This window comes from Oncorhynchus gorbuscha, linkage group LG06 (assembly GCF_021184085.1).
Source record: "Oncorhynchus gorbuscha isolate QuinsamMale2020 ecotype Even-year linkage group LG06, OgorEven_v1.0, whole genome shotgun sequence".
NCBI classification, from domain to species: domain Eukaryota; kingdom Metazoa; phylum Chordata; class Actinopteri; order Salmoniformes; family Salmonidae; genus Oncorhynchus; species Oncorhynchus gorbuscha.
In genome coordinates, this window is record NC_060178.1 from 88949135 (window position 1) to 88975690 (window position 26556).

A 26556-nucleotide genomic window follows, 5' to 3' on the forward strand; every position below is an offset into this window, starting at 1 on the left:
TTTAAAGTAACTGCTCAGTTACTATCTCATATGTTCATATTCTGTTAACTCCTACCCAAATAATGTTGTTGACACATCCTAGTGGTATTTGTGGCCAAGGCATATGTTCTAGAAGAAACACTTCCAAAAACTCCACCTCAAACAGCCAGTTTAAAACATGCTTGTGATTTCCTCAGAGGATGATGTCTGGCCAATCAGCAGTCTACTCACCTTAATATTTTTAATGACCAGTATACACTTGCACCATTTTGTTGTTGGGGTGCTTCCACACTATCAACACAGAAAAGCTGCGTTTTAACATACAATTTCACTTGTCATTGATTATAGGTCATATGTCAGACATTTGCAAACATTGGACAATCACTTTAAAGGTTGGCTTTGGGTAAAAACTCAAATACTTAATTTAAACTGTGTAACTGATTTAATGTACTATCACAGGATTTCCCAAACTCATATCTCATTTTTCAACTAGGCCTTTATTATTATTATTATTTTAACCTTTTATTTAACTAGGCATGTCCAGTTAATAACAAATTCTTATTTTCAATGATGACCTATGAACAGTGGGTTAACTGCCTTGTTCAGGGGCAGAATGACAGATTTGTACCTTGTCAGCTCAGGGATTCAATCTTGCAACCTTTCGGTTACTAGTCCAACGCTCTAACCACTGGGAATGTACAGTCATGTTGACATATCAGTATTTTTTGTTTGTCATATGACTTAGCCCTTTAATGGACTTCAGAAGCCTAATGTTACTCTTTATATAGGGTTCCCACATAGCCATATGTCCATGTTACAGAGCTTGTTTACAGAAAACAGAGCAGAGTCTACTATATGTGCTAATCATCTGCGTCTACGAACACCTGTGTGCAATAGGAATACACATGTGTTGTCACTGAAAAAGAGGAGGGGGCTTTATGTTTCTAGAACAATATTGCAATTGAGAATTGATTCACGTTTAGATGAAGTATTTGGCTGCCACAGCCAATTCTCCCCTAAACAGAACATTTAAGATCCTTGGACTATAAAGGTGTGTGGTAATATAACCGTGTTTTAAAATAAAACGATTTCTCGCTGATATAGAACAACAAAACCGCAACACGCCATATAGACGCCAACATTTCGAACAAGCGTTGGGGCTCTTAATAAAACTCCCCCGGCCAGAAGATGCCATCAATAGGGGCTAAATGTAGTTGGCGTCTATATGGGCTAGATATGACTCCGCATATGAATGAAGGCTCTATATGTTTTGATATAGTCATGATTCACACAAAACATGTTGAAGTCCAATGGTGATTTTTCAAAGAATAACTGCACAGTTCAAAATCTAATTACCTGATAAGAGGGGGATTTCTGATTTCTGATAAATTATCATCATGACACGGACTGTTTTATCAAGGCACTAACAATCAATTGGCTGTAGGCCTACATTGGGCATTGTATTCAGTTTTCTACATAAAACAGCCTGACTGACTTCAAGTAAACTGCTCAAAATTCTACATTAATTTCACAGAGAAAAGGAAGTGTCTGCGAAGGTCATTATCCACATGGAGGGGAGCACCACTTCTATAGATTGCAACAAAAAGGTGATTGATTAATGTCAATTGCTACATATATTTTTTTATATATTCAAAGAACAGACAATGTTAAAGAGACATTTTTGTACAAATATCAGGAACAACTAAAGGCTCTAGAATGAGGATGACATGTTGCACAATGACTAAAATAACAATACCCCTCCTGTTTTATAAATTAATCTAAGCTATTATGCTTGTAGCACCTTTCCAAAGGCACCCCTGGCACTGGGCTGAAGGACAGAGTCAGACAGTCATTCTCCTATGATTTCTCCTACGATTCTACGGATGTCGGAAGCCCCAACTTTGTGCCCCAAGAGAAGGTATAGAACACACACACCTCTAAACCTGCAGCCAATCTCAAGCCAGGTGGTAAGCTGTTGGTTACAACTTCATAAGCTATACTCTGTGGTGTGTGTGTTCTCTTTTCTACATTGAGAAGAGGCTGTACATCTCTTATCTTCAGCTCCAGACTTGAGTCCTGCAGTGATGTTCTTCAAGCTCTTAGCACTCTAGAGCAGAACCCTCAGATACTGATGGAACTCACCCTGTTTTCACACATGCTTCAGGCTTAACCCCTATTTCACCTCTTACTCTCACCCCCAGGGCCCTCTTCAACCACCCCATCACTGTTGCACCCCATATAATTACATATAGGACACCTCTATGCTCCTCTCTCACCACTGTCTACTAAGATTCCAGTGTTTTGTACACCATGCACTGTCTGAGGCTGTATATAATACTATACATGTTGAAGTAAGACCAACTCTTGTGAACCTGTCCCGAACCATTGCATACTCTGTACCTAAAACCAAATCAAAATAAAATAAAATGTTGTCATATGCGCTGAATACAATGGGTGTCGGCCTTACAGTGAAATGCTTACTTACAAGCCCTTAACCAACAATGCAGTTTTAAAAAATGCCTGAAAATAAAATGCCTTAAAAAAATAAATAATAATAATTAAAGATAGGGTAGTGCAAAAAGTCTGGGTAGCCATTTGATTAGATGTTCAGAAGTCTTGTGGCTTGTTTAGCTGTTTAGAAGACCTAGACTTGGTGCTCCGGGTCCGCTTGCCATGTGGTAGAAGAGAGAACAGTCTATGACTAGGGTGGCTAAAATCTGACAATTTTTAGGGCCTTCCTCGGACACGACCTGGTATAGAGGTCCTGGATGGCAGGAAGCTTGACTCCCAAGTGATGTACTGGGCCGTACACACTACCCTCTGTAGTGCCTTGCAGTTGCCATACCAGGCAGTAATGCAACCATTCAGGATGCTCTCGATGGTACAGCTGTAGAACCTTTTGAGGATCTGAGGCCGCCTGCAAAATATTTTCTGTCTCCTGAGGGGGAATAGGTTTTGTCGTGCTGTTGGGTTCTGAGAATATGAAATATACTTATTCATATCACTGAGGGAGAGAGGGTAATGTGTAATGTTTGCATTATATCAGGTATCTTATTTAAATATTGAGTGCAGGGAAGCGATCACATGTGGCAGACATTGATAAGGGGAGAGAGCCATGGATTAGTGATGAAGGGGGGGTCGAGATCCGGTCAGGTTACATTAAGGGAGAAGTACGTTTATGGCCGTATTACTTTGTCCTGCCTAGCAGTAAAGACACAATGTTTGTTCAGATGTGTAGGAGGAGACTTGGCCTAGGAGAAAGGGTTAAATATCAGTGCTTGTGTGAACAATGTCTTTGTCTAATGCAGCTGTATTGATCCTCTGGGAAGAATAAACTTGGTTAAGCTTTCATAGTGTCAGTTGAGTTTTTACTCTGAGAATTAGTACGTAACAGTGCCCTCATCATGATTGTCTTGGTGTGCTTGGATCATGTTATTTTGTTGGTGATGTGGACATCAAGGAACTTGAAGCTCCACTATAGCCACATCAATGAAAATGGGGGTGTGCTTGGTCCTCCTTTTCCTGTAGTCCACAATCCTCTCATTTTTCTTGATCATGATGAGGGAGAGGTTGTTGTCCTGGCACCACACTGCCAGGTCTCTGACCTCCTCCCTATAGGCTGTCTCGTCTGTGATCAGGTCTGTTGTGTCATCGGCAAACTTGATGATGGTGTTGGAGTCGTGCCTGGCTATGCGGTCATGAGTGCACAGGGAGTATAGGAGCGGACTGAGCACGCACCCCTGAGGGGGCCCCGGTGCCTCGTTCCTCTCTAGGTTTCTTCCTAGCTTCTGGCCTTTCTAGGGAGTTTTTCCTAGCCACTGTGCTTCTACACCTGCATTGCTTGCTGTTTGGGGTTTTAGGCTGGGTTTCTGTACAGCACCTTGTGGCATCAGCTGACGTAAGAAGGGCTTTACAAATAAATTTGATTGATTGAGAATCAGTGTGCCGGATGTGTTACTTAATCTTACAGCCTGGGGGTGGCCCGTCAGGAAGTCCAGGATCCAGTTGCAGAGGGAGGTGTTTAGTCCCAGGGTCCTTAGCTTAGTGATGAGCTTTGAGTGCACTATGGTGTTGAACGCTGAGCTGTAGTCAATGAATGGCATTCTCAAACAGGTGTTCCCTTTGTCCAGGTGGGAAAGAACCGTGTGGAGTGCAATAGAGATTGCATCATCTATGGATCTGTTGGGATGGTATGCAAATTGGAGTGGTTCTAGTGTTTCTGGGACAATTGTGTTGATATGAGCCATGACCAGCCTTTCAAAGCACTTCATGGCTACAGATGTTTGTGCTACTGGTCAGTCTTTTTCCTATTTTGTTGCATTACAACCTGTATTTAAATTGATTTTTATTTGGATTTCATGTAATTGACATACAAAATAGTCTAAATTGGTGAAATGAAAAAAATTACTTGTTTCAAAAAAATGGAAAAGGGGTGCATGTACATGTATTCACCCCCATTGTTATGAAGCCACTAAATAAGATCTGGTGCAACCAATTACCTTCAGAAGTCACATAATTAGTTAGATTGCGCACAGGTGGACTTTATTTAAGTGCCACATGATCTCAGTGTATATACACACACCTGTTCTGAAAGAGACTGCAACACCACTAAGCAAGGGGCACAACCAAGCAAGGGGCACTATAAAACCAAGGAGCTCTCCAAACAGGTCAGGGAAAAAAAGTTGTGGAGAAGTACAGATTGGGGTTGAATTCTAAAAACTATCAGAAACTTGGAACATCCCATGAAGCACCATTTAAATCCATTATTAAAAATGGAAAGACTACTGCACCACAACAAACCTTCCAAGAGAGGGCCACCCACCAAAATTAACGGACCAGGCAAGGAGGGCATTGATCGGAGAGGCAACAAGGAGACCAAAGATAAGCCTGAAGGAGCTGCAAAGCTCCACAGCGGAGATTGGATAATCTGTCCATAGGACCACTTTAAGCCGTACACTCCACAGTGCTGGGCTGTACAGACGAGTGGTCAGAAAAATAGCCATTGCTTAAAGAAAAAAATAAGCAAACATGTTTGGTCTTTGGCATGTGGGAGACTCTCCAAACATATGGAAGAAGGTACTCTGGTCAGATGAGACTAAAATGTAGCTTTTTGGTCATCAAGGAAAACGCTAAGTCTGGCGTAAACCCAACACCACCTCATCCCGAGGACACCATACCCACAGTGAAGCATGGTGGTGGCAGCAACATGCTGTGTAGAGGTCGACGGATTCCGATTTTTCAAAGCCGATACTGATTTATTGGAGAACCAAAAAAAGCCGATACCGATTAATCGGACAATTTTTATTTGATATATTTGTAATAATGACAATTACAACAATACTGAATGAACAATGAACACTTGTTAATATAATACATGAATAAAATATATTTAGTCTTAAATAATGAAACATGCTTAATTTGGTTTAAATAATGGAAAAACACAGTATTGGAGAACGAAGTAAGTACAATATGTGCCATGTAAAAAAGCTAACGTTTAAGTTCCTTGTTCAGAACATGAAAGCTGGTGGTTCAATATTCCCAGTTAAGTTTAGGTTGTAGTTATTATAGGAATTATGACGCGTCGACTATTTCTCTCTCTACCATTTGTATTTCATATACCTTTGACTATTGGATGTTCTAATATGCACTAGTATTGCCAGCCTAATCTCAGGAGTTGATAGGCTTGAAGTCATGAACAGCTTGTGAATCAAGCATTGCTAAGAGCTGTTGGCAAACGCAGTAAAGTTTGAATGAATGCTTACGAGCCTGCTGCTGCCTACCTCTGCTCAGTCACTACTATATCAAATCATAGACTTAATATAATAAACACAGAAATATGTGCCTTTGTTTATTAATATGGTCAAATCTGGAAACTATCATTTTGAAAACAAAACATTTATTCTTTCAGTGAAATACGGAACCGTTCCGTGTTTTATCGAACCGGTGGCAACCTTAAGTCTAAATATTGCTCTTACATTGCACAACCTTCAATGTCATGTCATAATTATGTAAAATTGTGGCAACGATCCAGACTGCCCAAACCGTTGCAAATACCCTGACTCTGCATGCAATGATCGCAAGAGAAGTGACACAATTGACCTAGTTCATATTGCCTGCTAACATGAATTTCTTAACTAAATATACAGGTTTAAATAAATATACTTCTGTGTATTGATTTTAAGAAAACCATTGATGTTTATGATTAGGTACATTAGTGCAACGAATGCTCTTTTGTTAAAACATCACCCGTTTGGTGAAGTAGGCTGTGATTCGATGATAAATTAACAGGCACTGCATTGTTTATATGCAACACAGGACAAGCTATGGTTGATGATATTACTAGGTTAATAAGAGATTGTTAAAATAGATTTTTGTTTTTTTAATAAGATAAGTGTAATGCTAGCTAGCAACTTACCTTGGCTCCTTGCTGCGCTCGCGTAACGGGTGGTCAGCCTGCCACAGTTTCCTTGTGGAATGCAATATAATTTGCAGATTTACCGATTGTTATGAAAATGTGAAATCGGGCCTAATTAATCAGTATGGCTGACTAATCGGTCGACCTCTAATGCTGTGGGAATGTTTTTCATCGGCAGGGACTGGAAAACTGGTCAGAATTGAAGGAATGATGGAGGATGCAAACACAGGGAAATTGTTGAGGGAAACTTGTTTCAGTCTTCCAGAGATTTGAGACTGGGACGGAGGTTCACCTTCCAGCAGGGCAATGACCCTAAGCATATTGCTAATGCAACACTCGAGTGGTTTAAGGGGGAACGTGTAAATGTCTTGCAATGGCCTAGTCAAAGCCCAGACCTCAATCCAACTGAGAATCTGTGGTATGACTTAAAGATTGCTGTACACCAGTGGAACCCATCCAACTTGAAGGAGCTGGAGCAGTTTTGCCTAGATGTTCGAAGCTTATAGAGAAATACCCCAAGATACTTGCAGCTGTAATTGCTGTAAAAGGTGACTCTACAAAGTATTGACTTTTGGGGTGGGGGAAGGGGGGTGAATAGTTATGTATGTTAAATTTTCAGTTTTTTTGTCTTGTTTCACAAGAAAACTGTTGCATCTTCAATGTGGTAGGCATGTTGTGTAAATCAAATGATACAACCCTCCAAAAATCTATTTTAATTCCAGGATGTAAGGCAACAAAATAGGAAAAATTCCAAGGGGGGTGAATACTTTCGCAAGCCACTGTAGGCAGGTTACCTTAGTATTCTTGGGCACAGGGACTATGGTGGTCTGCTTGAAACATTTTGGTATTACAGACTCCAACAGGGAGATATTGAATATGTCAGTGAAGACACTTGCCAGTTGGTCAGCGCATATAGTTGCTTGTGTTTAAGGACTTGCACTATGATGTTTCTGTGTCATTGCAGGTGTTTAAAGACTTGGGCTGTGATGTCCTGGAGGCAGCGTTTGATGGTTATAACGCCTGTGTTTTCGCCTATGGACAAACGGGATCAGGGAAGTCTCATACCATGATGGGAAGCCCAGTAAGTCACTTTTGAGAAGCCATGATAATATGCACTATTGTTGATTCACTCCGGTCACAGAGCTGTTTGTTGAGTTAGTGTTTGCCACAGAGATCCTATTAAATAATATGCAGTTCTATGTAGTGTTGCCTTCAATTATTCCATTTCAATTCAGTCAATTCTGTAAGAAACCCTTAAGTTCCAATTTTCCTAATTTAAAAACACTTTCTTCCTGAATGAACCAATTGTATCCATGTTTTAAATATCTCTCTCTGCAAATGGATCCTGGACTTCCTGACAGGCCGCCCACAGGTGGTGAGGGTAGGCAACAACACATACGCCACGCTGATCCTCAACACGGGGCCACCTCAGGGGTGTGTGCTCAGTCCCCTCCTGTACTTCCTGTTCACTCATGACTGCATGGCCAGGCACGACTCCAACACCAAGTTCTCAGATGACACAACAGTGGTAGGCCTGATAGCCAACAACGATGAGACAGCCTATAGGGAAGAGGTCAGAGACCTGGCTGTGTGGTGCCAGGACAACAACCTCTCCCGCATCGTGGTCAAGACAAAGGGGATGATTGTTGAATACAGGAAAAGGAGGACCGAGCATGTCCCCATTCTCATCGACGGGACTGTAGTGGAACAGGTTGAGCGCTTCAAGTTCCTTGGTGTTCACATCACCAACAAACTATCATGGTCCAAGCACACCAAGACAGTTGTGAAGAGGGCACGGCAAAGCATATTCCCCTTCAGGAGACTGAAAAGATATGGCATGGGCCCCGAGATCCTCAAAACGTTTTATAGCTGCACCATCGAGAGCATCCTGACCGGTTGCATCACTGCCTGGTATGGCAACTGCTCATCCTCTGACCGCACGACACTACAGAGGGTAGTATGTACAGCTCAGTATCTTACTGGGCCCAAGCTTCCTGCCATCCAGGACCTCTATACCAGGCTGTGTCCGAGGAAGGCCCTAAAAATGGTCAGACTCCAGCCACCCTTGTCATGGACTGTTCTCTCTGCTACTGAATGGCAAGCGGTACCAGAGCGCCACATCTAAGTCCAAGAGGCTTCTAAATTGCTTCTACCCCAAGCCTGAACGGCTAATCAAACTGCTACCCAGACCCCTCTTAAGCTGCTGCTACTCTGTTTATTTGCTATGCATAGTCACTAACTCTACCTAAATGTACATATTACTAACCGGTGCCCCCGCACATTGACTCTGTACTGGTACCCCCTGTATTAAGCATCACTATTGTTATTTTACTGCTGCTGTTTAATTAGTTGTTACGCTGATTTTCAATGTAACTTCTTTTCCTCCTCTTAAAGCATTGTCGGTTAAGTGCTTGTAAGTAAGCATGTCACTAAGATCTGCACCTGTTGAATTCAGCGCATGTGACATAAAATTTGATTTTGTTACTCTCCACTAATCAGAACATGTGATGAGTGGAGTTGTCTGAGTCCCGTCCCTTTAGTCTCTTTCCCAGATCTCTCTCTCCTCCTTGCACAGCACAGGAAACACTCAGTACACAAGTCAGACTGAGGCTAATGAGTTTTCTGCTTGTCTAACCACCAGGAGACTTTTATACAAGGTCAACGGCACCATGCAGAGCTGCTGTCAACATGTAGGATAATCATACAGGGTTGTTAATAACATTATTCACTATCTGCAGTGTGTGCTAATTAGAAACAAGGACAGGACATCACAAATCAGAGTGGACCGACGTGCTGTTACGCCTCAGTGACGCTAACTCCACATTAGATGCCCTGGCTGGCTGGCTAGTTGGTATTTGTAGGCTGTTAAAGCAGTTGCCTGAATGGATGAGTCTGTGTGTACAGGACAGAAGAGGAGATGGAATATAGGAAACGTTTTACCACAGCCTCTAATGGTGAACAGGGATAGTACTAAGGTTAATCAAATAGAGTTTTAATTTATAATAAATGTAAATAATTCTGAAGGGTATTATATAATTACAGTATGTATGTTTAGCAAATATAAATGTAAGTCCTCTGTCATACTTTCTACTGTTGCAGGGAGATTTTGCTCTGATTCCACGGATCTGTGAAGGCCTGTTCTGTCAGATATCAGAGAAGAGCCAGGGGGATGGGGCCTCCTTCCGCACAGAGGTCAGGTAAGAGTCAGCACTGCTGCGCAACAAACAACAACAACCAGGATGCTGTCACGGAACATTTTATGGTGACGCAAGAGATGGCTACAAGGTACAGATTTCCTCTGGGGGACCAGTAGCAGTTTAAATACGTCTGGCAGACACCGTGGTCCAATGGTCTTGGCTGGAGGGCATATTAATTAAGCTCCTCTCTAACAAGTAACTAATTACCTGACAAGTGAGGAATGGACCATGTGCGGCCATCTCTGTTGGTTTTTGCTGCGTTTACCTGACTAGACTTTTAGCCAGTAGTGCAGATAAGAACAATATGTGGAGGATGCCCCAACTGGAAGTCTGAGGGATAATAGCTAGCTATCCGCTAGCTGAATTCATTGCCAAACCCCATAGATAAGTGCTAGCTGACCTGACTGCCAATCCTCATAGGAAAGGCTAGCTGAGCTAATTGCTACAGTAGCTGACCTGACTGGCAAGCCTTAAGCTTCTGCCTTAATAGACTTCTGCCCATTGTGAATGATTGAGGAGTACAGAGTGCATACAGTATGTCTATGCCAATGAGCATAAAGAAACGCTGTAATTTAACGTCTCTCCTGTCAGTAATAATTATTTTTGCTTTTGACTAAATAAAAACATTTCCCCAGCCACTGTCAGAATAAATGGGTTGTGAGAACTATTGTAATTCAATAAATAGCATCTAGGCGTTTTAAAATGTATTCAGGTGGAAGTTGTTTTAGCTTTCATTTGTGTGCTCACAGAGAAATCATTGTGAGCATTAAAGTAGGCAGGTCGTTGACTCGAGTTTTCCAAACAACTGAGCAATAACATTCACTGTCATTTCCTCTCGCTAACAAACGAACAGAGTCTCTGTTCAGGCGGTGAATATGATTTTCTCTGAAGTTAGTGTCTCTTTAATCTCTGTCAGTACAACAATCGATGAGAAAAATCATGGATTTTAATGTGTTTTTCTGGCATGGTTTAATTGGGTAATTCGTTAACTGTGAGCTGAAAATGAGCTTGAAAATACCATTTATGTCAGTGGATGATTTGGATCTAGTGATAAGTTGTGTTGATATTATTCTTCTGGTTGAATGAAAGGAGCCATGTCAGTGTGACAGATATCAGGAAATGGAGAAGCTTTCTAACGTCTTCACAGACTGATGTAATTCTCTGAGGTGTGATAGGGGAATGAAGACTAGTAGTTTAAACCACAAATAGCAAACCTCTTTAGAGCATTTAGCTACTGAAGGAAGCTTGCGGTAGATTGTTCTGCAGCCCGACGATGGTGACGTGAAATGTTCAATGTGTTCCTCTGTTAGTTACCTGGAGATCTATAACGAGCGTGTGCTGGATCTACTAACGACTAAGAAGAGCCCAGAGAATGGGTCAGGACTCAAGGTCGGAGAACATCCCAAGGATGGGCCGTATGTGGAGGGTAAGACTTCCTCTCTCACAACCATACTACCCCATTGATTAAGAACAGACCAGTGATATAATCTTGATGTTGACAAGCATATAAATAGAATGAATAGAGATGGCATCTCCAGTCAAGTCAATGATGGCATAATGGGTGGACTGGCAGCCATTTTGAGTATAGTAGGTAAAAGCTGAAAGTGTACACTTCAATTTGTGCTGTGATTTGTTGAGTCAACTCAACTGACACTGCAAAAATACATTCCATTCTAAATTACCATGGCAATCCAGCATCAGTTGGTAGAACATTCCAAAATGCCATGGAAATGATTGCATCACAATACCAGGCAGCCATTACAAGTTTCTCCATGACTTTACCAGTCAATTTACCAGGGTTATAGATTCCAAGACCATTCTATTCATTATATTACCCGCTACAGACTGAATGCCGATACAGTGATGTGTCTATAGCAACAATTGATAACCTTTTAAGAGAATTTAAAAAAAGTTTTGCATTAGAAACATCTGTACTTTTTCAGACAGTAGAACTCTCCTCTGGCGTAGAATGATTTGTATGTTTCCCTGACCACATTAGAAATAGCTGATTTTACTGCAGTGTCATTTTTTTATGGTATGGTAGCTAGATGTTTTATTTCTACTAAATGTCTTGTTAAGTCACAGTATTTAATAAACCTTAGCATCCCTTTTTTTAAGGAGAGTGGTCTGAGTGCTGGCAGCTGGAGATGATTTAATTGACAGTTCTGGTGATGGACGTTAGTCCCAGAAGCGGCTTTCCTTTACAGACAAGTAAAATGGCTGTTCAGTGGCGCTTCGAAACAATCTCCAGAGGTTTCATGGCAGGCATTTAAAAAGCTGTAGTGTACCTTTGCAGACAAACAAACATGTCGTAGCCGAGGTGCTTTAAAGGCGGCACTTTCCGTAAGTCTGGAAAGGGTATAGTTCTTTGTTGACAAGGCTCCTTTCTCTAGTGAGATTCTCCTACTGGTATGGGCCGTAGACAGACATGATGCTAACCAACTCAGACAGGTCATAGTGGCTAACAGGATCTGAGCATGTCCACATATGTGATGTGTTGGGTGTGACTCTCCTTTGGGTGTGTGTACAGACCTGTCGAAGCACCTGGTTCAGAACTACAGGGATATAGAGAAGCTGTTGCATGCTGGGAAAGCCAAACGCACCACGTCGAGCACGGGCATGAACGATGTTAGCAGCCGCTCGCATGCCATCTTCACCATCAACTTCACACAGGTACACACACACTGTTAGTGACCAAGTGTTCAGTAGATCTATTTGAATTAAAATAACAATATATGCTACTTTTATCCAAAGCATCTTATTGTACATTCAGTCATAAAAATGTTTCTGTGTCACTGTGATCCCTGTAGGGAATTGAACCCACAACCATGCTTATAACCTTATCAAGTGGTGTGTGTGGTTGACACTTAATTTTGTAAATACATTATTTTCTAGCCTTAGGGTGCAACTGAAGACCAGGCCTCAAGAGCCAGTTAGTCCATTTATTGAGTAAATTTGTCCAATATTAGTATTGAACATGTTTGCTTTGAGCCACATCCAGCTATATATGTTAAGTAGCACAGTATTGATTGTTAGTTCCCCTCTGTTAAATGGATGGTTTGCTTTGGATCCTTCTCTCCCTCCCTTCATTCCCATGGATAACAGCTCAGAGTATATGTACCCATCTCCAGGCTCGTTTTGATGCAGAGCTGCCATGTGAGATGGTGAGTAAGATCCACCTGGTAGATTTGGCAGGCAGTGAGAGGGCTGACGCCACATGCGCCACCGGTGCCAGGCTGAAGGAAGGAGCCAACATCAACAAGTCCCTGGTCACACTGGGCATTGTCATCTCTGCTCTTGGTAAATGATGCTTAGTACACACACACACCAGGGTTTCTGTTAGCCGGCTTTTAGCAGATTACATATTTTCTTAATGTAAAGCCAATAAATAAAATTGCTGCTGATCAATTGTCTGGGAGAAGAAAAACAATCGAATTGCAAAATTATGCTTTTTAGCCTATTCATTCATGGAAATTCTACTCGATGGAAATGCATATTACTGTTCATGCTTATCAGTCTATAGGTTAATTTGCAAATTGTTTTGCGTGAAGTATATTCGTTATGGATCTTATTTATGACACGGGTACAGGATACAGAGCCTTTGAGCAGAAAATCTGTCAGACAGTGCGAGAGCTGCTGCTACAGCATCTCAAATAGCAAAGGCAACGAAAGGCAAGCTTCATCAGCGCGTTTCACACCACTAATGAGCAGTATGCATTTGAAAACATATACTTAATTGTTTTGAAACCTGAACATTTTATTACATGTTATGAGGCATGTCTTGCTTCAAAGAAGCCTAGCCAAAACCAGACTATATCCGTGGAGGCAATTATTTTATATAAACCTTCTTTCATTGTCTAGTATGCAAAGGCACAATCCTAGTCATACAATGGAGCAAAAAAGTATTTAGTCAGCCACCAATTGTGCAAGTTCTCCCACTTAAAAAGATGAGAGGCCTGTAATTTTCATCATAGGTACACTTCAACTATGACAGACAAAATTAGAAAAAAAATCCAGAAAATCACACTGTAGGATTTTTAATGAATTTATTTGCAAATTATGGTGGAAAATATGTATTTGGTAATATGTATTTTTTATCAATACTTTGTTATATACCCTTTGTTGGCAATGACAGAGGTCAAATGTTTTCTGTAAGTCTTCACAAGGTTTCCACACACTGTTGCTAGTATTTTGGCCCATTCCTCCATGCAGATCTCCTCGAGAGCAGTGATGTTTTGGGGCTGTTGCCGGGCAACACAAATTTTCAACTCCCTCCAAAGATTTTCTATGGGTTGAGATCTGGAGACTGGCTAGGCCACTCCAGGACCTTGAAATGCTTCTTACGAAGCCACTCCTTCGTTGCCCGGGCGGTGTGTTTGGGATCATTGTCATGCTGAAAGACCCAGCCACGTTTCGTCTTCAATGCCCTTGCTGATGGTAGGCTTTGTTACTTTGGTCCCAGCTCTCTGCAGGTCATTCACTAGGTCCCCCCGTGTGGTTCTGGGATTTTTGCTCACCGTTCTTGTGATCATTTTGACCCCACGGGGTGAGATCTTGCGTGGAGCCCCAGATCGAGGGAGATTATCAGTGGTCTTGTATGTCTTCCATTTCCTAATAATTGCTCCCACAGTTGATTTCTTCAAACCAAGCTGCTTAGCTATTGCAGATTCAGTCTTCCCAGCCTGGTGCAGGTCTACAATTTTGTTTCTGGTGTCCTTTGACAGCTCTTTGGTCTTGGCCTTAGTGGAGTTTGGAGTGTGACTGTTTGAGGTTGTGGACAGGTGTCTTTTATACTGAGTTCAAACAGGTGCCATTAATACAGGTAACGAGTGGAGGACAGAGGAGCCTCTTAAAGAAGAAGTTACAGGTCTGAGAGCCAGAAATCTTGCTTGTTTGTAGGTTACCAAATACTTATTTTCCACCATAATTTGCAAATGAATTCATTAAAAATCCTACAATGTATGGATTTTTCTTCCCTCATTTTGTCTGTCATAGTTGAAGTGTACCTATGATGAAAATGACATGCCTCATCTTTTTAAGTGGGAGAACTTGCACAATTGGTGGCTGACTAAATACTTTTCCCCCCACTGTATTAGCAACCTATGTTAGTTGTTGCATATTAAATCTCCCCTCTTTCTAAATGCCCACAAAAAATGCAGCAGATTATAACGTTTGCCTTAAAATGTTGATACACTATTGTTTCTTCACATTATAAACACAGCAATATTTTAATCTGTCATATGAAACCGCTTTGCTGTGCTTTTGACAATTGCATTATGGAACGAAGATTCACCTGTATCAACATTTTAAGCTAAACGTATGTTGCATCAGATAAATGATTAAAAAATAAATATAATGTTTGTACTTTTTACCCCTTTTTCATGATATCCAATTGGTAGTTACAGTCCTGTCCTATCGCTGCAACTCCCGTACGGACTTGGGAGAGGCGAAGGTCGAGAGCCCTGGGTCCTCCAAAACACGACCCTGCTAAGCCACACTGCTTCTTGACACACTACTTGCTTAACCTGGAAGCCAGCCGCACCAATGTGTCGGCGGAAACACAGTACAACTGGCGACCAAAGTCCATTTACAGGCTCCCGGCCCACCACAAGGAGTTGCTAGAGTGATGGGACAAGAACATACTGGCCAAACCCTTCCATAACCAGGATGACGCTGGGCCAATTGTTCACCGCCTCATGGGTCTCCCGGTCATGGCCGGCTGTTTGTAGTGGTGCCTCAAGCACTGCAATGCAGTGTCTTATACTGCTGCACCACTCGGGAGGCGGAATTACCATATTCTAAATGCGATTTCTGACGACTGTTGTTGGATGCACTAATCAGGTTACGCCCCCAATGCATATGGGTCCGGTACGTTTCTCAATGTCCATTTTTAAAGAAATTATACCGTTCAAATGTCCAGTGCCACAGACATGATACACACACGCACGTGCCACACCACATGCCTGATGCCAACCATGACACAACAACTTACTCAATTTTAGAGTCGGTAAGGCTATTAATAAGTTAACACCAATTAGACTCTGAATAAGGATTCATTTTTTAAAATCAGTCTGCTGCACAAGTGGTAGCTACATGTACTTATGATTCCATTTCTATCTGCCCAGTTTTATGGCATATTCTTACATGCTTTTGTAGTTGGCTTTGGAGAGGATGTTTTTGTGTAATTTTCTATTTCAGTTTTGTGTGTGTCTCTACATGGAGGAGTTGGAGGGGTTACCAAGAGGAAAAAGCAGCTCTTTGTCCCCCTATAAAGACTTGTCCTAACTCCTCTTTCTGTCTGCGTGTGTCCTCCTAGCTGAAAAATTGGAGCATTAGGGAGTAAGTGAAGCCTCTCAGTCCCAGACCATGGGAAGAGGAGGAAGCAGCTGTTTATCCCCTACAGAGACTGTTCTGACCAGGCTTTTTCTGTCTCCCGCTCTGTATGTCTGTGTATGGCTGGAGGAGGAGATAGAGGGAGCTCCCACAAGGGAAAAAGGAAGAAGCAGCTCTTCATCCCCTACAGAGATTCTGTTCTGACCTGGCTCCTGAAAGACAGCCTGGGAGGAAACTCCAAGACCATCATGATAGCAAGTATGGTTGATCTTAGTCAGTGGTATTCAAATTGGTGTCACAATCCTATATTTTAAAAAATTATACAAATAAGAGGACATATTATTATAATGGACAATAGACTTTTTGAGAATAATACATTGAAAAATAACATTGTGAGTAAATATAATTATTGGATAACTTGATTTTGATGAAAATGTAATGAATTGAAGGTTATTTCTTGTTGATGTAAAAATAGAAATGTACTGATTTTAAAGGTTGCCATTAGATTAAGGGTTGAGGTCATGAAATAAATGGTGTCCCTACTGAAAAAGTTTTAATACCACTGATCTAATTCCTACCTCTGACACTACACAGTGTAACACATTCTTTGTTCCCTCCACCAAGCCGTTAAGCGATGTCTTTACATGTTGATAAGGGGGAACTAGTAATGTAACCTATTTGGTGGGGAATATTCATAGTATTCCTTTGGGTATTACTGTTTAGCACAGCTGCTGATTTTAAATACAGGCTTGAGTTCGTTATCCTTCTTTGTGACGGATTTATGTTATATTGATTTTTACAATTTGATTTAGTATTTTTTGGGGGGGAGATGTATATTAAATATGAATCCAATATTGAAAAGGGCTGGAATGAGTCTAATTTAATACATGATGGTTATTACTTTTTCATTACATGAAAGGGAAGGTTAACACTCGGCGTGTCGGAATTCCTAAACTACTACAATGAAAATGTATTGATTGATCCAGAAGGGCATAAGTAAATACTAAAATAAGATGATAATGTATTTTCTGCTTGTAAGACAGTAGTTGTCTGCCCAGATAATGCCTGACCCAAACTAAGCCTAAACTATATTGAAACTAAATTCACACACATATTAGATGTAGTCTAAAGACAAGATTAAATTGACAGTAGTCTGATGGGTATAAAATTGTCTTAATATCATTTAAAGAAAATAAAAATCTTTGACCTTCTTTAACAAAATATTAATTTGTGATACATTTTAAATTGATTTATTTATTTAACTGATCTATTGTTACTTGTGGACGCCTGGCTCTTACTGTTAATATGCATAGTCATTTTGAGATAGAAATGCAAAAAGTTGTATTTTTGGGGTATTTATCTCAAAGTACTACTACTAAAATACACATTTAGGAAAAGTCAGGGACAGGTATGTTTTTATTGAAATTAAGTTATTAAAATGACTAAATTGAAAACGGTCTGATTTTTGTGGTGTTTCTACTGTTAACTTGGCCCCAGACAGTCGATCTGAGATCGTTTTACGCTTCAGTCATGGGATTATAATTTGCTTTAACTCCTGTACAGGTGGTTTTTAGTAAGCGATGTGTTCCTGTCAATGTTCCCGCCCAGCTCTTTCACCCGCTGATGTGAACTACAGTGAGACACTGAGCACGCTGCACTATGCTAACAGAGCTAAGAATATCTTCAACAAGCCCACAGTCAACGAGGACAGCAGTGTTACAGTCATCAGAAAACTGCAGGAGGAGATTGTCAGACTGAAACGTCTAGTGGAGAAGAACAACCAGGTAGATGGAGAGAGGGTGGATGTGTATGTTAAAGCATTTGGCTAATATCTGTACATGTGACTATCCAGCAAAGCAACCAGGTGTGTGTGTGTGTGTGTGTGTGTGTGAGAGATTATGTAAGGGTATGTTGAAGTACAATGCTCATACATTATGGCCTCTCCCTCGCCAGGCTTGCCTTTCTCCTCAGGATCTCTCCAAGACACTGAAGGTGGAGGAGAAACCTCACAAGAATGTGGTCAAAGTGAGTGCACTTTTCAGGCCTACAGGAAGTGTTCCTGGGTTGACTTGTGTATGTTTCTCAGTGTGACTCCTAAGGTCTTGGGTTCTATTCCTGCTGGGATCGTCATACACATTCTTAAACTGGATGCATTCAATGTAGCCTATTGTGTCTGCCAGTACCTAGTGGAATGTACTAGATGTCGACCGATTATGATTTTTCAACGCAGATACTGATTATTGGAGGACAAAAAAAACCAGATGCCGATTTAAATAAAAATAAAACGTGTATGTATATATATGTGTATATCACATTTTTGTAATAATGACAATACTGAATGAACAATGAACACTTTTATTTTAACTTAATATAATACATATGGGCTTTTGGATGGGTGTTCTTAAGGTGATTCCACAGGGTGGTATTTTTTGATTTAGCCGTTGCTGACCCCATGCTTACATCTTTATCACAAATAAGACACTTTGCTTTGCCTGGTGCCAATTCCATGTAATAGTCCCACACTGGTGCTCTGCTTTTCTCTGCCATCTGTAAAACACACACACACAACTCTGACAATGATACTGAAGAGTCTGCTTAGGAGACAAATACACTCAACTGTTTGAATAAAAATAAAGTAAGTTACCTGTGATGAATGTTGAAAACAAAAACAGTAATTTCTATATGCAGGAAATCCTATTTTAATAATTGACATGATAAGAATTGACTACCAAAGTGCGAGTCATAATTCCCATGACACCTAGCAAAATCTGAAAAGCGGTTCCATTTATTTATCCCTAGAATATTTTTAGATTCACTTAAAATAAGGTCTGTTTCTCATGTAGGCTCACACCACCGCGCCAATTTTAAAACTGTGTAGATATCCATAGGACAAGGTAACTGATAAATATTGGCTAAATGTAAGCGAAGATCACATACAAGCGAAGATTTTTTTTGTAGAGTGGATTTATGAAAATATTTTGACAAACATGACCTTATCCTAGTGAGATTTGCACGGGTATCAAAACGCCGAGGCGGTTTAAGCCTGAACCCTAACCTGCACGAAACACAGACCTTATCTGAAGTAGATCAAGACATTCTCTATGGAAGACATGAACGGTAAAATAACGAAGGAACCCCTTTCAAGTTCAGCCGCAAGTTATTACAGGAATTATAACGCGTCAACTATTTCTCTCTAAACCATATACCTTTGACTATTACGAGCCTGCTGCTGCCTAACACCCCTCAGTCAGACTCCTCTATCAAATCATAGACTTAACTATAATAAACACACAGAAATACGAGCCTTAGGTCAAATCCGGAAATCACTTTAAAAATAAAATGTTTATTCCATTCCTGTATTTTATCTAATGGGTGGCATCCATGAGTCTAAATATTCCTGTTACATTGCACAACCTTCAATGTTATGTCATAATTACATAATTTCTGGCAAATTAGTTCGCAAAGTGCCAGGCAGCCCAAACTGCATATACTCTGACTCTGCTTGCAGCGAACGCAAGAAGTGACAATTTCACTTGGTTAATATTACCCGCTAACCTGGATTTATTTGAGCTAAATATGCAGGTTTAAAAATATATACTTGTGTATTGATTTTAAGAAAGGCATTGATGTTCATGGTTAAGTACACATTGGCGCAGCGACAGTCGTTGATTGTTTTTTATAAAATAAGTTTAATGCTAGCTAACAACTTACCTTGGCTTACTGCATTCGCGTAACAGGCAGGCTCCTCGCAAGGCAGGTGGTTAGAGCGTTGGACTAGTTAATTAACTGTAGGGGTTGCAAGATTGAATCCCCCGAGCAGACAAGGTAAAAATCCGTTCTGCCTCGTTCCTAGGCCGTCATTGAAAATAAGAATGCGTTCTTAACTGACTTGCCTAGTTAAATAAAGGTGTACATTAAAAAAAGTAATAATAATAATCTGCAAAATCGGCGCCCAAAAATACCGATTTCTGATTGTTATGAAAACTTGAAATCGGCCCTAATTAATCGGTCGACCTCTAGAATGTACTGAATGTGTTTCTCTGCAGGCTACCCTGGGGTGGCAGGGTAGCCTAGTGGTTAGAGAGTTGGACTAGTAACCGGAAGGTTGCAAGTTCAAACCCCCGACCTGACACGGTACAAATCTGTCGTTCTGCCCCTGACCAGGCAGCTAACCAGTGGTTCCTAGGCCTTCATTGAAAATAAGAATTTGTTCTTAACTCACTTGCCTAGTTAAATAAAGGTAAAATAAAATGAAAATGTCAATGTTTTGTGACTACAGATCTGTTCTCAACAGTTCTCTCAACAACTGGAAATGCATAAGTTTAGCTTTTTAATTAGAAAATCAACAGTTATTTCTGGTTGTTTATTAAAGTTAGACCGCTAACTCATTTATCCTGCTTTGTAGTAAACCCTTCTGTGCTCTCCCACAGGTGTTAGAACTGACCAGGGAGTGGACCAACAAGTGGGGGGAGACCCAGAACATTCTCAATGTACGCAAATATGTCAGTTAATCATTAATTTTTTTACAATTTATTTGACAATTGAGAAATGCTACAACCACACATGTGGCGCAATGGATTTCAAATGATGATGACCAGGTCAAACATATTTCCATTGTGGCCCTGAACAATTATGGAGATTAATAAAACAAAATGCCATTGTAGGTTTTTTTCTTTTTTTTTTTTTTTTTGGTGGAAGGAGTATGCCCACTCATGGTGAAGACTGGTGGCAACCCACTTCAGTTCGATGATGGTTTGATGATAGTGATGCCAGATGGTGGTGATGCAGTTGGCAATCCTTCCTCTGTTACTGTTTTGGATCTAATCCTTCGTACAACATTTTCTTTGACTCACACAATTTATGTGAGATGAGAGATGCTCTCTCACTCATCCCCATCACTGGCATATCGGTTAATACATTGGCTGACTCATAGGTCAGCAACAAATGCTCTCCACTAGATAGATGATGATATCATGTACCAATTTTCTAGCATCTGGGGTATGCTGGAATGTAGAATGAGTCTTGGGCGCTGGAATGTCAGTCAGTGTGTAAACCTAGTGAACAGTAAGACATTTGAACCTTTTCTTTCCCTCATTTTCTTTCTCTCCATTTGTGTGATTATCGGTCACACTTTCTCAGACACATGAGCGTGCGTACACTTCTCCCAGTAGATCAGTCGAAAAAGATGTCTGTGTCAGTGCCTGAGCTTTGGGCTCAGTCTGACCGTCTGTCTAGATCCACAGCTCCCTCAGAAGGCCATAGGCATTTGACATGTATAAGCACTATTTATCTTTTAGTCTATATCCCAAATGAAACCTATTCTCTTTATAGTGTACTACTTTTGGTCGAAAGTAGTGCACTACATAGGGTGACATTTGGGACTCATACTTAGTCTTGGCTGCCTGGCGTCTCATCTCACACAATTCTGTTGCTAGAATCATCTCTTGTTTGTGTGGCAGCCAAATAAGATTACAAAAAAGTTCTTAAATATCCAGGGACCAATTTGCTGTTGGTTCTGTCAACTCAGAACCTCTATCCCAAATGGCACCCTATTCCCTTTATAGGGCTCTGGTCAAAAGTAGTGCACTGCATAGGGAATAGGGTGCCATTTGGGATGTGGTAACAGAGGCTCAGCAGGCTTCATAGTGCTGTCTGGTGTATGGAAATGAGTTGGTCGATACTCAGCACAGTATAATAACTTGATGTAGCAGGACTTTGGAGTATATTCTAGTTTTCCAGTAAATGAACATTTTGTTTTTTGCTTATTAGTTCTTCTGTCGTAGACTGATTAGCTAGCTATGCTGATTATGAACTAAATAATGTTGCTTGGAAAGAAGAACCAAATTGTTTGGAAATTAAATTTGGGGTATTTTGTAAGTAAACTTTGTTTGGGGGATTTTGCAAGATTGTTATAATACAATTGCACTAAGCCACACTGGCCACTTGATTTAATACTAAAATTTGCTCGTCCATGTACCCTTTTGTCTTCTTAACGATCAGCCCTTCGATTGGGTCTCTTAGTTTACCCACTTCAATCAGTGTAGATGAAGAGGAGGAGACAGGTTAAAGAAGCATTTTTAAGCCTTGAGACAATTGAGACATGGTATTGTGTATTGGTGCCATTAAGAGGTTGAATGGGAAAGACAAAATATTTCAGTGCCTTTGAACAGGGTATGGTAGTAGGTGCCAGGCACACCGGTTTGTGTCCAGAACTGCAACGTTGCTCGGTTTTTCATGCTCAACAGGTTAATTATGGTAATATGTACATGTAGGTAGAGTTATTAAAGTGACTATGCATAGATAATAAGAGTAGCAGCGGTGTAAAAGAGGGGGGGGGGGCAATGGAAATATTCTGGGAAGCATTTTGATTTAGATGTTCAGGAGTCTTATGGCTTGGGGGTAGAAGCTGTTTCGAAGCCTCTGTGATCTAGACCTGGTGCTCCGGTACTACTTGCCGTGCGGTAGCAGAAAGAACAGTATGACTAGGGTGTCTGGAGTCTTTGACAATTTTTAGGACCTTCCTCTGGTGTAGAGGTCCTGGATGGCAGGACGCTTGGTCCCAGTGGTGTACTGGGTCGTACGCACTACCCTCTGTAGTGACTTGCGGTCGGAGGCCGAGCAGTTGCCATACCAGGCAGTGATGCAACCAGTCGGGATGCTCTTGATGGTGCAGCTGTAGAACCTTTTGAGGACCAATGCCAAATCCTGCCAAGTTGTCACAACAGTGGGAAACATTGGTGTGAACATGGGCCAGCATCCCTGTGGAATGCTTTTGACACATTGTAGAGTTCATGCCCCGATGAATTGAGGGCAAAAGGGGAGGATGGGGGCTGAGCAACTTAATATTACGACGATGCTCCTAATGTTTGATATACTCGGTGTATATACACAACCGGTCTAAAGTTGTTTTAGAACACCTACACATTCAAGGGTTTTTCTTTATTTTGACTATTTGCTTCATTGTAGAATAATAGTGAAGACATTAAAACTATGAAATGACACATATGGAATCATGTTGTAACCAAAAAAGTGTGAAACAAATCAAAGTAATCCAACCTTTCCCTTGATGACAGCTTTGTACACTCTTGGCATTCTCTCAACCAGCTTCACCAGGAATGGTTTTCCAACAGTCTTGAAGGAATTCCCACATATGCTGAGCACTTTTAATTCACTCTAAGGTCCGACTCATCCAAAACATTTACATTACATTTACATTTAAGTCATTTAGCAGACGCTCTTATCCAGAGCGACTTACAAAAACCATCTCAATTTGGTGGAGGCCAGGTCATCTGATGCAGCACTCCATCACTGTCCTTGGTAAAATAGCCCTTACACGGCCTGGAGGTGTGTTGGGTCATTTGTCCTGTTGAAAAACAAATGATAGTCCCACTAAGAACAAAACATATGGGATGGTGTATCGCTGCAGAATGCTGTGGTATACATGCTGGTTAAGTGTGCCTTGAAGTCAAAATAAATCAGACCGTGTCACCAGCAAAGCACCACCACATCATAACACCTCTTCGTCAATGCTTTACGGTGGGAAATACACATGCGTGAATCATCCGTTCACCCACACCGCGTCTCACAAAGACACGGCAGTTGGGAACAAAAATCTCCAATAAGCCCAAACAATACATTTTCCACAGTTCTAATGTCCATTGCTCATGTTTCTTGGCCAAACAAAGCAAGTCTCTTCTTATTGGTGTCCTTTAGTAGTGATTTCTTTACAGCAATTCGACCATGAGTGCCTGATTCACGCAGTCTCTGAACAGTTGATGTTGATTTGTCTGTTACTTGAACTCTGAAGTATTTATTTGGGCTGTATTTTCTCAGGCTGATAACTCTAATCGTCTGCATCAGAGGTAACCTTGGGTGTTCCATTCCTGTGTGGTCCTCATGAGAGCCTGTTTCATCATAGCACTTGAAAAAGCTTTCAGAGTTCTTGAAATATTCCATATTGACTGACCTTCATGTCGTAAAGTACTGATGGACTGTCGTTCACTTATTTGAGCTGTTCTGGCCATAATATGGACTTGGAGCTATTTGGTAAAAGACTATCTTCTGCATGCCATCCCTACCATGTCACAACGCAACTGGTTGGCATTATATTCTACAGACTTAACAAGGGACACGTGTAAATTGGGACACGTGTTAATTGAAATGCATTCAGGTGACTACATCATGAAGCTGGTTGAGAGAATGCCAAGCGTGCAAAGGGGGGTTACTTTGAAGAATCTTAAATATAAATTATATTTGGACTTGTTAACCCTTTTTTTGGTTACTACATGAATCCATATGTGTTATTTCATAGTTTTGATGTCTTCACTATTTTACAATGTAGAAAATAGTAAGAATAAAGTGAAACCCTGGAATAAGCAAACTTTTGACTGTGTGTGTATTTCTGTATACTGGAATACTTATAAATGGTCATAAAGCAACCCAATATAGAGTTAGTTGCAGGTTTTCCTACATTCCAGTTGCCTGTTTACAAAACAGTCTAACCAGCATTTCCCTTTCTTCCTCGTTCCGTCTCATGTAACTGCTGCTTATAGTTCCTGTATCCTACCAGCGAGTGTCAGTGTTGCTCTGCTGAACCTCAACATGGCGTTGCTATTTAATTTTCCAGCTATTTAGCTTAAATGGCATCCAGCTGACATTATAGCTGCTTAAATAGTCCTGAAGTCAACATCTGACACTGGGAGAAGAGTGAGGGAGAGAAGGGGAAACTCATCAGACATGCCTAATCGCTTACTCTCTCTACATCCCATATGGCTCATCAGTGTGCCGGAGAGAGAGTGGGAGAGAATTTCAGTCTTCACACTTAAGCGTGCAAACCTAGAGTTTTAGTTGATGCTACTCAGGCCCAATGAAAGAGTTAGTTTATGTTCACTTCAGCTTCACAGAGTTGACAGGTTTGAGGCAAAAGTTGGAAAAAGCGTTCTAGGGGGTGGGGAAAACGCATGTCGCACAGCCACTCCATTTGAATCTCAATTGCATTTCCTTGATTCCTCTCGTCTCCTGCTCAAAATCCATTGGATGAGAAGTTCAGAGGGGAGAGACCTCTGACCTTCTCAGTCAATGGATTTTGAAAAGGTGAGGAATCAAGGAAAAGCAGTTGAGTTTCTCACATGGACTTGGCCCAGCTGAGACAAGTTGAAAATGACTCTATTTACTTTCACATTGAAATTGGTTCAACTTCTCAAGTAGCTCTTGTTCAGGCCTACAGTGTCTACATGGACTAGTCCTAGATGGTGTTTGTTCCCCACATGGGGAACATGACCCTCAAACAGAGAGGGTCATACTCTAAGGCTTGAAAATATTGGGTATAAACCAGTGGAGGCTCCTCAGAGGAGGAAGGGGAGGGCCATTTTCAGTGAATTTCATAAAACAAAAAATAGTGGAACATTAAATGTTATCCTTTTCAGATACAACTATACTACATATATTCACGTCACCAAATAATGGATAAAAACAGGTCTATCCTCAACAGCACACAAAATTAAGGAAAAGCGAGAGAACATTGCTTGCTAGCTATATCTATATATAAATAAAATACACAGTTGAAGTCGGAAGTTTATATAGTCATTAAAACTCGTTTTTCAACCACTCCACACATTTCTTGTGAACAAACTATAGTTTTGGCAAGACGGTTAGGACATCTACTTTGTGCATGGCACAAGTATCTTTTCCAACAATTGTTTACAGACAGATTATTTCACTTAAATCACTGTATCGCAATTCCAGTGGGTCAGAGGTTTTACTTACACTAAGTTGACTGTGCCTATAAATAGCTTGGAAAGTTCTAGATAATTATGGCTTTAGAAGCTTCTGATCAATTGGAGGTGTACCTGTGGATGTATTTAGAGGCCTACCTTCAAACCCAGTACCTCTTTGCTTGACATCCTGGGAAAATCAAAGTAAATCAGCCAAGACCTCAGAAAAATAATTGTCGACCACAAGTCCTGTTCATCCTTGGGAGCAATTTCCAAACGCCTGAAAGTACCACGTTCATCTGTACAAACAATTGTACGCAAGTATAAACACCATGGAACCACGCAGCCGTCATACCGCTCAGGAAGGAGACGCCTTCTGTCTCCTAGAGATAAATGTACTTTTGTGCGAAAAGTGCAAATCAATCCCAGAACAACAGCAAAGGACCTTGTGAAGATGCTGGAGGAAACGGGTACAAAAGTATCTATATCCACAGTAAAACGAGTCCTATATCGACATAACCTGAAAGGCCGCTCCGCAAGGAAGAAGCCACTGCTCCAAAACCGCCATAGAAAATCCAGACTATGTTCTGCAACTGCACATTGGGACAAAGATTGTACTTTTTGGAGAAATGTCCTCTGGTCTGATGAAACAAAAATAGAACTGTTTGGCCATAATGTCCATCGCTATGTTTGGAGGAAAAAGGGGGAGGCTTGCAAACAGAAAAACACCATCTCAACCGTGAAGCACCGGTGTGGCAGCAGCATGTTGCGAAGGTGCTATGCTGCAGGAGGGACTGGTGAACATCACAAAATAGATGGCATCATGAGAGGGGAAAATTAGGTGGATATATTGAAGCAACATCGCAAGAAATCATTCATGAAGTTGAAGCTTGGTCGCAAATGGGACTTCCAAATGGAC

General features: G+C 41.0%; 1 protein-coding gene and 1 long non-coding RNA gene across 5 annotated transcripts in view; one reads left to right on the top strand and one right to left on the bottom strand.

Moving 5' to 3' along the window:
• Positions 1-26556, top strand: part of LOC124038503 — a 73220-nt gene that overhangs the window by 645 nt on the left and 46019 nt on the right. Inside the window, exons 3-13 of one of the 4 annotated variants that reach the window (XM_046354475.1) lie at positions 1514-1586; positions 1778-1897; positions 7359-7475; positions 9494-9591; positions 10902-11017; positions 12122-12264; positions 12723-12891; positions 16054-16182; positions 17533-17708; positions 17878-17949; positions 20355-20414. In XM_046354475.1, the coding sequence (XP_046210431.1) occupies positions 1514-1586; positions 1778-1897; positions 7359-7475; positions 9494-9591; positions 10902-11017; positions 12122-12264; positions 12723-12891; positions 16054-16182; positions 17533-17708; positions 17878-17949; positions 20355-20414 (1273 nt within the window). Of the gene's footprint in view, positions 1-1513; positions 1587-1777; positions 1898-7358; positions 7476-9493; positions 9592-10901; positions 11018-12121; positions 12265-12722; positions 12892-16053; positions 16183-17487; positions 17709-17877; positions 17950-20354; positions 20415-26556 lie in introns of those variants that run through there. The other 3 variants (XM_046354476.1, XM_046354477.1, XM_046354478.1) reach the window with 3 other exon arrangements.
• Positions 18264-19692, bottom strand: LOC124038504. Its single transcript, XR_006839366.1, has 2 exons — positions 19636-19692; positions 18264-18471 (listed from the first exon to the last, which is right to left on the bottom strand). It is a non-coding gene; the product is annotated as an uncharacterized LOC124038504 (long non-coding RNA).